The sequence below is a fragment of the Alexandromys fortis genome, unplaced genomic scaffold (assembly GCF_014885135.2).
Source record: "Alexandromys fortis isolate MF-2015 unplaced genomic scaffold, M_Fortis_MF-2015_v1.1 scaffold_204, whole genome shotgun sequence".
NCBI lineage: Eukaryota > Metazoa > Chordata > Mammalia > Rodentia > Cricetidae > Alexandromys > Alexandromys fortis.
The window spans coordinates 2,752,397-2,763,562 of record NW_026068116.1 but is presented as its reverse complement, the minus strand read 5'-3'; the positions used below and the strand labels follow the sequence as shown (position 1 = coordinate 2,763,562).

At 47.0% G+C, this 11,166-nt stretch overlaps 1 protein-coding gene across 1 annotated transcript in view; it reads right to left on the bottom strand.

The window, feature by feature from the left end:
* Positions 1–5,675: 5,675 nt before the first annotated feature.
* The window catches only part of LOC126490184 (zinc finger protein 420-like), a 58,154-nt gene continuing 52,663 nt past the window's right edge, over positions 5,676–11,166 (bottom strand). The window contains 1 exon segment of the mRNA XM_050124912.1: positions 5,676–9,082. Within this exon segment, the coding sequence (XP_049980869.1) occupies positions 8,057–9,082 (1,026 nt within the window). The 3' untranslated portion in view covers positions 5,676–8,056.

Genomic DNA, 11,166 nt, shown 5'->3' with positions numbered 1-11,166 from the left:
ATATCACCATGGAACCTTCATCTGGCGATGGATGGAGATGGAGATGGAGTCCCACGTTGGAGCACCAGAACAAGCTCCCAAGGTCACAACGAGGAGCAGAGGGAGGGAGAACATGAGCAGGGAAGTCAGGACCGTGAGGGGTGCACCCACCCACTGAGACAGTGGGACTGATCTATTGAGAGCTCACCAAGGCCAGCTGGACTGTGACTGAAAAAGCATGGGATAAAACCGGACTCTCTGAACATGGTGGACAATGAGGGCTGATGAGAAGCCAAGGACAATGGCCCTGGGTTTTGATCCTACTTCATGTTCTGGCTTTGTGGGAGCCTGGCCAGTTTGGATGCTCACCTTCCTGGATCTGGATGGAGGGGAGAGGACCCTGGACTTTCCACAGGGCAGGGAACCCTGACTGCTCTTCGGACTGGAGAGGGAGGGGGAGAGGAGTTGGGGAAGGGGAGAGGAGGGGGAGGAGGGGGAGGGAAATGGGAGGCTGGGAGGAGGCGGAAACTTTTTTTCAATAAAAACATAAATAAATAATAATTAAAAATAAATTAAAAAAAGAAAACAGGAACAATCTGTTGTTTTCAGCAATATTTCTAAGGATGTTTACCCCTAAGCCATTGAGGTGGGTGATGAGCTTCCTGCTATTGCTGATTTGGCCTCCCCTGCTGAAGGCTATATATACTTGTGAGAAAGTGGGATAAAAGGCTTGTCTGCAGAACCTGAAGTTGTGTTGCATGTTAATCCCGACGTCCCTCGCTCAGAAGAACGACAATTGCCATGCAACTGTCCGATGATGGCAGATGATGGGCCTCTCTGGATGTTTAGAATTTATTTTAGAGAAAAAGCCAAAATTTTTAGGGAAAAGCAAAAGGCCTTGAGACTTCCCAAGATCAAATTCTTGGTCCTGGCTGTCCTGGAACTCACTCTGTAGACCAGACTGGCCCTAGAAATTGGAGCTCCTTTAAATGTAATGTATAATGTATATATATATATATATCAAGTCCTGTTAAGAGTTATGGAAGCATTTGTTTTTATTATTATTATTTTACTTATTTAATTTTTACATCTTGACTTCCCGTTCTTTTGGTTGCTTTGGATTCTTCAGACCTCTCCTGATCTTTGACCTTTTCCTGCTCCCCGCCTGTCTCCTCCCCCACCCTTCTAGCCAGTTGGTTATTTTCAGATTCTTTAGACCTTTCCCCGTCTCTAGCCTTTTCCTTACGCTCTGTTGGGGGAGGCAGAGCAGTGGGATGAACACATGCCTTAAGGGCCATAATAGGTGGATAGAACCCCAATGGTGGGGGTATATCAAAGTGCTTTTCCCTTTCTCTGGCCAGAGTCTCCAGCCGGTTTCAAGTCTTCCACGAGAAAAGATTCCCGATGGGCACCCAGGGGGCCAGGGTAATTCTATCCTCCCATGCCTGGATTGCACTGTGGTCTGACAATTCCAGGCCTAAGAAGAGCAGCATATATCTCAGCACCTTAAGTGCTGGGCCCACTCACCTTGACTGTCCACTTAGCCCTGGGACCAGCTGAGCCCCACGTTGGGCACCAGTTGTCAGGCCTCCTTAGCCATATTCCCCAGGGAAAGACGTATGCATTCTCTGCCCTTTCTGCAGCCCCACGACACAGGACAATCAGACGCAATAGGGAGTCAAGTCAAAGCAGGAACTCAGTTTCTTACTGTGAGCATCAGCTTATATAGGTTAAGTGACATCATGTGATGTGGGGGTACTTCCAGCCAATGAGAGACAGCCAAGCCCTCCCTCTGGCTGGAGGGATTTACCTAGATTTTGCTGTCTCGTCCTCACTCAGTAGCTTTGAGACTGTCCTTCAAACTCGAGCCAGGCTTTTCTCTGTTCTACAGGCATCAAAGCATAGGCCCTGAGATAATTTTGGCCCAACACAGAATGGGTTAGAGGTAAAGCCACAGAGTAGAACATTCACTAATAAAAATATGGGTTAATTTAAGTTATAAGAGCTAGTTAAAGCAGGGCGATGGTGGCACACGCCTTTAATCCCAGCACTCGGGCGGCGGATCTCTGTGAGTTCGAGACCAGCCTGGTCTACAGAGCTAGTTCCAGGACAGGCTCCAAAACCACAGAGAAACCCTGTCTTGAAAAACCAAAAAAAAAAAAAAAAAAAAAAAGCTAGTTAAGGGCTGGAGAGATGGCTCAGAGGTTAAGAGCACTGGCTGCTCTTCCAGAGGTCCTGAGTTCAATTCCCAGCAACTACGTGGTGGCTCACAACCATCTGTAATGAGATCTGATGCCCTCTTCTGGCATATATGGAAGCAGAATGTTGTATACATAAGAAATAAATAAATAAATCTTTTTAAAAAAGAGCTAGTTAAAAACAAACCTAAGGTAAAGGTCAAGGTTTCATAATTAATAATAAGTCTCCATGTCTTTATCTGGGAGCTGGCAGGATAGGGAAAGATTCATTACAATAACATTTTTCTCTCTTAAACTGGTTCTACTACCCATTTGTAGTTCTTTTCAGATGTCTTATGATTCTAGAATCTACCTCTAACAGCTTGGGGTCCTCACTGCAACTTGGGCCTCACTTTCGCAGCTTCAGGCAAGAGCTTCCCACAGCCTTTCCACAGGGATGCCAGTCTGCCACCATGGCTTGGCCTCAGTGTTCCCTAGGCCTCGGGGATGCCAGCCTGCCACCATGTTTTGGCCTCAGTGTTCCCCTAGGCTTCTCTCAGGGATGCCAGCCCTGCCACCATGACTTGGCCTCAGTAGCTATCAGAAACCAAGATGATTCCACGATCCCCTCTGCCTTACACCTTCCATTCTTCTAATGCCAGAACTGTGAGGACAACAGTGCCACTTGGGACTAGCGCTTGCTCCCTTAGAGTACAATCAGCATTCATGTTGTATGCTGTTGTTTTCCAGGAGCAGGACATCTCCCAGGTCTACTTTTCTCCCAATTTCAAAGCTTAGCTGGGTGGTATCTTGTCCTGATGGCACTCATCCAATCGTTCCAGTGCAGAGCGTGGGTCTCCCTAAGAGCGTTGTTATTTCTAACAATTACAGCCTCTTTCCACACATGCCATGCTGTAATATTAATTAATATTTCTAATAATTACAGCCTCTTTCTGCACATGCCCTGGCTGTAATAGTAAGTTTCTCAGGCTCCTTTTCTCTCCCAACGATATTTTTTTTTCTTTCATGATGAAAACCTGCCTAAAAATTATCAGTGATAGCCATACTACAGATGCAATGTTATATTGTCTTGAAATTTCCTACATCAAAGAAATGAGTTTGTTACTGGTTTAATTTTGCTGCAGGCAAGTTCTTGGGAGAAAGGCAGAGGGCAGCAGATTCTGTGCCAAGGCATCACATACACGGACTAGAGTAGTGCAGTACTAAGTCTCATTCCCTCTGAAACCGCGTGATCCAGGCCTCTACTCTCCGCACTGCTATCTTCCTGTACTAGGACAGTCTGCTAATGTCTGCTTACAATATCACATGCTTCCCTCCCCTACCTTAGAGTCTTCCGTACTCCTCCAAATAAACATTTTCAGGTTCTTTGCAACAACAACCCCACTTCTTGGCACCAACTTCTATATTAGTTACATTCAGTTGTTGTGATAAAACACTGTGACCAAAGAAAATGGAAGGAAGAGTTTATTTTGGCTTATAATTCCAGAGGACTAGATTTTCATACTGGTGGAAAGGCTTAGCATCAAAAGCGGGAACCTGAAGATCACATCTCAACCGCATTCAGGAGGCACAAAATGAGACCTGGAAGTTGGGTGAGATCATGAACTCCAGGCCCACCACCAGTGACATACATCCTCCAGCAGACTCCATAGCCTGCAACAGCACCACCAAGTGCTGAAATCATGAACCAAAAGGGGAAATGTCTTATTCAAACCGGAAGAGGAAGTCAGGACAATGAGAGCTTGAAGCAGCTTGTAATATTGTATCCAGAGTCATGAAGCAAAGAGCAATGTTTGCCTTGGTCAGTTTTCGTCTCTGTATACAGCCCTGGACTCTGGCCCAGGTCAAGGTACCATCAATGGTGGGTATGCATTCCCATCATAATTAATATAATAAAGATATTCCCCCACGGGTTTCCTCAAAGGATCATCACTTGGGCTATTCTAGAGTGGATCAAGTTGACCACTGAGATTAATCAATAGCCTGAATTTTTAAAAGTAATTTGATGTCTAGTGATGTGAGTGAAACTAAAATCCTTTTTAATAGCATAGTCCTCACGTCTGCAAGATTCCATTATAAATGTCTGATAAGAAAGCAGGTGATTTATGGCTTCATATTTTCCTTCACTGTGCCTCTCGCTGCTGTTCAGGGAAGACAGATTTGGGCCTCTTTACATTCGTGCTTTTCCCAGCTCGTATGGCTGACATGTGACAAGACGGGCGTATCGTAGAATGCTCTGCTGACTGTTCTTACAGGCAGTCTTACGTCTGGCCCTGGCTGGCCTCAGACTCACAGGTGCCTGTCTCCGTGGGGGCTAATGGCATGCTCTACTGTGTCCGCGGGGGCTAAAGGCGTGCGCTACCACACCCATGTTTGTTTCACTGATCGGCCTTTTACTGTCTCGCTGAGACTAGCATTCAACACTGGTTTCTTAATAGAGCTGCGGCACCAGGACATGAATTGATTAGCAATGAAAGCATGTGTCACTACATGGCATGGTCTCTCACTTGCAAGAGGTAACGGGAGGGCTGGCCTGTCTACCCTCTCAGAGCAGAGCTTTTGGGTGTTTATTACTCTCACGGGATCCTTCAACCGAGTGAGATTTCAGAGGCGAAGTGACACAAAACTGCCTGAGCAGCCTTTTCTGTGTTCTTCACGTTCACTCATACACACAGACACTGCCATTTCATAAGATATAAAAGCAGATTCTTTTCTGTTTTTATAATAGAGATATTTTTCCAGCATAATATTTTTATTATTTGGGAATTTCATACAGCGTATCCTGGTCACACTCCCCATTCCTCCCAGGTCCTACCTCTCACCCTTGTGCCCTGCCCCCAAATACACCAAGTACAATTCAGATTGCCATACACTCATTAGAGCGTGGTTAAACCCCCAGGGGCCAGCCCCTTAAAGATAGCTGAGTTCTTTCCCATCCCCCACCAGAAGCCAGCAACTGTGATGAGCTACTTCAGCATCTTTATCACAATTTTTAAGTATTTCCCCAATGGCTTCCTGTCTAGACTGCTCGTTTCTCTTGAAGTGTGTGTGTGTGTGTGTGTGTGTGTGTGTGTGTGTGTGTGTGTGTGTAGGTTGTTGCAGGAGTCTTCACTGTCTCTCATTCTCAATTTGAGTCTGGCTGGAGTCATTGATACCATTGCAACAGATGCTCCCTTGTCCACAACAACCAACAGCAGCCTGCATCATGGACTTCTACATGGTTTCCCAAGGCTGCACTGACCACGGACATCGACATGGACTCTGAATAATAGAAGATGGACCTCAACATGGTCTCTGAAGACAGCATAGACCAGGGACCTCATCATGGTCTCTGGTGGCTGCACAGACCTCCACAGACATCACTATTGCCTCCAATGGCATCAGAGACCACAGACATCAACAAGGTCTCCTTGGCAGCCCTGATCACAAACACCAACATGACCCTCAGCAGCAGCATGGGCTCTGGTGGTAACACAGACCATGGATAGCTACACCGTCCCCTGTGGTGGGGCAGACAACATGGACCATGGATAGCTACACCGTCCCCTGTGGTGGGGCAGACAACATGGACCATGGATAGCTACACCGTCCTGTGGTGGGGCAGACTATAGACAAACATGACCTCCAGCAAGAGCTCAGACCACTGACATCTGGTGGCAAACTGACTACAAACATCAACATGGCCTCAGGCAGCAACCCATTCCACAGACATCCACTTGTCCTATGGACCAAGAAAATCAGCAGTCTCTGGTGACAGCACTGACCATGGAGGCCAACATGACCTCTGATGGTAGCATGAACCATGGACATCAACACTGGACTCCGGCAGAAACACAGACCACTGATGCCAACATGGTCCCTACACGGAGCAAAGGCCACCCTATGGTCTCTGGTAGCAACAGTCTAAAGGCATTAACACAGCCTGCACAAGCAGTCCAGACCACAGGCACCACTGGCTGCAGCTACAGGCCTCATAGACCATATAAAGCAACATGACCTCTGGCGGCAGCACAGACCATGGAGGATTTGTGAGAAGGCCCAGTCCAGGAAATGAGCCAATCTCCTTGGACATCCTGGTGTTGCTAGGAGCCAGGGTGACCCTGGAGGCTGGGGAGCGTCTTTAGGACCAAAGCCCGCATGCGCTGCAGGCTGCTGCTCCCCGTCCTGTTGCTGCACTCCCACACCTGTCGCCACCCTTGGCTCGAGCTCTGTCTCTCTTCACGGGCCGCTCCCTTCCACCGGCCTTCCTGCCTCTCCGTTGGATGTTTATTTATCGAAGCAGCATTGCAAACTGCAGCATCTCACACAGTGGATTATTTTTTTGTCCAAATAGCTTTACATGCACATACTTATTGCAACGAGTCGTTGGTCTGGTTCAAGATCTCTGGTTTCTGAAGCAGCACAAATACTCAACTATTGCCGAGGCTCCTCTCAGATATCCTGCTGTTGCCTAGTCAGGGTGATCTTTCAGCTGGGCAGGGTGTCCAGGGCAGGACCCGATAGAGCTCCAGGCCACTGCACATGGCTCCGCCCTTGGTAAAGTCTCATTGAGTATGACCGTCTTGCCTGCAGCCCTTGGGCAGCTCAGGAGCAATGGTGGCTCCGTGCTGAGGGTCAAGTCCTAAGAGAGTGACCAGGGACTCACCCACAAGTTGCTCTGTGGTACTACCAGTGTCGGGGACCACCACCATCTTGAATGAATCTTCAAATATTTTTAAAAGATTCTGATATCAGAAATTACAAAAGTGCTAGGACACATCTGGTGAAGGTACAGTCATTCTCTGATGCTCCTCTCTAAGTTTCCTGCTGTAGGGCAGTGCTCAGGTTTGGGATTAGGTTTTGGCAGTGGTGGTGGTGGCGGCAGCTCCTCCATGCTGACTGCAGGGGTGATGGGGAGGGAGGAGGGCACTGGTTGGGTTAAAGGTCTCTCATCTGTTGTCAGCGGCAGTCTGCTGTGGGGGAGAGGGATTCAGGAGACTCGGCTGCCCCCTGCAGGCGCCATGAGCACCATGGCCATCTTGGCTCCTGTATGATAAAATTTTCTTACATTCCTTAAATTCCTAGGTTTTTATCATGTATGGATTTTCTTACAGAACTCCCCCCAGGCAGAAGTCCTGATCATGTAGGTGTCTGATACATTCTCATAGTTGTTATAACCATCAGTCTTCTGACTCGCGGGCTTTCTGTCGTCAGGCAAGGGCTAGTGGGTCTACTAGGCTTTTCTGCACTGAGGGAGATCTGCTGGTGTTGATAGCTCCAGACCACCACCAATGGAGTTGATCTTGGTTTAGGGGACAAAGTTCACATTCAGCCGACCAGAATGGGCCATCGAGTTCTCTGGCTGACTAAGAGGAGAAAGAGAGGCACACAGTGAAGAAAGAGGCGGGGCCAAGGGGTTGCATGCTCTCAGATTGAGGAAGTAGAGAAGGTGGATTGTTTCTCAGTTACTCTGTGAATTTCTCACGTTTATTCCTTAATATTTATCCCCAAGTTTCAGTTTTCAATAAATGATTTTTAAAAAATGCCAATACTCCTTACATTCTCATCCATGTGGCCTCTTGTGCTGGGCAGATACGACTGGGGAATGACTTTCTTCGCATGGGTAAAGCTTCTTGTCTGTGTGAGAGAGCGCTAATGCGCATGAGCAGTGACATAGAGAACGCTGAGCTTCACTCCACAGGGTCACAGGCCTTCTGGGCTGACTACACCTCCTGATGCCGCAGAACCGTGACTTGCACCAAGCCCCTTGCACTTTCCCACCACAGGATGGTCATTCCCATTTATTCTTCGCTGTGACTGGCGGTATACAGTTCCCTCCTTCCCTCCTCGGGGCTCCTCATCTGAGCCGCCCACTGTCACTTGTGACATGAAGTTGAGAGCTATCCTGCATTCTTTTCCTTCAGAACGCCTGCCACTCGCGTGTGCTCCCTGGTGTGACTTGCCGCAGAAAGCGTTCCCGCCTGATTTGCATTCAAGTCGCTCTGACCTGTGTGCGTGCTTTGATGTCGAGTGAGGTGCGGCTTGCGGGAGAAGGCTTTCCCGCATTCTCCACATTCATAGGGCTTATCGCCTGTGTGAATCCGTCCATGGACAATGAGTAGTGACTTATAGTAGAAATACTTGCCACACTCTGTGCACACTTAGGGGCGTGTATCGGTGTGTATGGTCTGATGGAGAGTGAGATGTGACTTGCAGTAGAAAACTTTGCCACAGTCTGAGCACGCAAACGACTTCTCGCCTATGTGAGTCCTCTGATGGAGGAGGAGTGTGGACTTCTGGTGGAATGATTTCCTACACTCCATACATGCGTAGGGCTTCTCGCCCGTGTGAGACTTCTGATGCGCAGTGAGGTCCGACTTGCAGTAGAAGGCTCTCTCACATTCTGCACATTCAAAGGGCTTCTTCTCGTTGCTGTGAATTCTCTGATGTCGAGTTAGGTGTGACTTATAGTAGAAAGGTCTTCCACATTCCATGCACTTAAAAGGCCTCTCCCCCGTATGAGTTCGCTGGTGTAGCTTAAGCTGGGACTGGCAGTAGAAAGCTTTCTGGCATTTTGTACAAGCGTAGGGCTTCTCCCCCGTATGAGTTCTCTGATGTAACCTGAGGTGTGTTAATCGGTAGAAGGCCCTCCCGCACTCTGCACACTCATAAGGCTTCTTGCCTGTGTGGAGTTTCTGATGTTGAGTGAGGTACGTCTTGAGGGAGAAAGCCTTCCCACATCTTGTACACTCGTAGGGCTTCTCCCCTGTATGGATTAGCTGATGGACAGTAAGTTTCCCCTTAGTGTAGAAGGCCCTCCCACACTCTGAACACGCAAAGGCCTTCTTGCCTGTGTGGATTTTCTGATGTTGGGTGAGGTATGACCTGAAGGAGAAAGTCTTCCCACATGCTGTACATTCATAGGGCTTCTTGCTTGGATGAATTCTCTGATGTTCTGAGCTGCAGACGGAAGCCTCTCTGCAGTCCATACGTTCACAACGCTGCACACCCGTAGGCGCTTCCTGACATACGGTAGCATGTGGGCTCTGGAAGGAAGCTTCCCTGCCTTCCCCACTCTTCCGAAGCCCCTGAGCTTCACTGCGAGTTGACACATAACGGACGATTTTCCTACGGGTCTGAGACGTTTGACTCCCGCTGCCCTGTGATTTCTGGCGAAATGTCTTCCTAGACGCTTCATTTCCACAGGACTTTGACCCTGAATGGGTCTTTTGCTCCTTCTTTTGCTCTGCCTTGAAATAAAGAATTTGTTATATTTCTTATACCTACAAAGAGGCCTTTGTCCTGGCCTCTGTTCTTGAGGTTCTGTGAGGTTTGATTTCTCACAGGCACGTGTACATTTCTCATACATGTGCATTTTGCCATGTATTGAATTGACTTATACAGCACGGAATCCCAAATGTATTAGTAGTGGCTAAACAACTTCACGTGATCTGTGTTTTGTGCTACACATACAAGTGTCACTTAAATGACTTTTCAATATTTACTGAATTTACTACGGGTATCTTTAAATGAAACTTCTTTATGTATCGAACGCACTGTGTTAGCTTAGAATGATATTCCTGGTCAAACATACTAAAGATCATTGATGATATGGACAAGATATGCAGGATGCAAAAGGTTTGCCGACTGCATGAAAAATTGGGTTATTCTCATCCCTGTAATTAAGAAGCTAAATATCTAGAAACAGTACATTCTTGCCTGGGCTAAGTGTCTGTGAGTGTCAGGAAGATGTGAGTACATATATGTCTATGCATGTGTGTCCGCCTGTGTGCAGGTGTGCATGCACACATGTGTGCTTGCAGGTGGGGACCAGAGGCTGATTGTCCACCTTTATTTTTGAGAAAGGGTCTCTCATTAAAGGTGGGGCTTGCTGACTTAGTTAAGATGTCCAAGACATCCTGGACGGCCTTCTTTCCCAGTCTCCTGAACACTGGGACAAGAACTTCCCGCCGCCACTTGCAACTTTTTTCTTGGGTGCTGGAGAACAAACTTAGGTCCTCATGGTCACAAGGCAGCACGGTAATAACTGCGCCTTCTTGCCAGCTTCACATCAAATTCTTAGGGATAATAGGCTTCCCTCTTTATGGTCAGATTTAGATGAAGTACCCAAATTTAATGCTTTACTTACAATCTTCTCACTTGATGCCTTGGTTTGGAGAGTTTCAACTTCCCACAAATGCACCTTATGATTTTCCTGGCTGGTCCCATTCTGGGTAGTCAATTTAGGAAGATCTGAAATCAGATGAAAAACATCCCTATCCATGAATCACATTATAGTCTTATTATGCAATACTAACATAAAGTGGACTTTTCCCTCCTAGAAATTATAGAATAGTAATGAGTGTAAACATTAGTGCTTCACGGATCTGTGTAACAAATGGGACTAGCACACACTACATGCTGGGTCACGTCTCTTACTGTTGTGTTTTCTTCTGGTGACGCACAAAGAGAAGCTACTCACCTCTTTCTCTGCTGTAGGTCCCAACAGTGATTTTCCCCTGCTAGGTCCTAGTCACTCCATTCCTCTATGATACTAACTATACATATAATGTCATCTGTGGCACACGGGTAAAAGAGATTTACTTTTAAATAGTTATATATAAGATGTAAGCATAGCCAAATGTTTTCTCTCCTAAGCAGGAATTCATGTTAGGGAAAAGATTGCTAAATATATGTGTTTAAAAGGTTTACTTCTCACTGGGTATAAGCAATAGAACACTCCGTGGAGTTTGTGAGGCAAAGCATGTTCCTCAGAAGCAGAAGACACCTTCTCCCAAACTCTCTCTTTGATGCATGTTTTACACCTTTTCTTCACCTTCTAAAACAACAAGAAACACCTTCATGAAAACTAAATAGCGACCAAAGTTTATCACGGCAGTGCATTTTCCTGTGCATAGCTGACAATTCTGAATGAAAAACATGTGTACACCGGAGACCAGGACTCACTTGGTTGCTCCAGCTGGCCTGGGACTTGCTATGTAGACCAGAG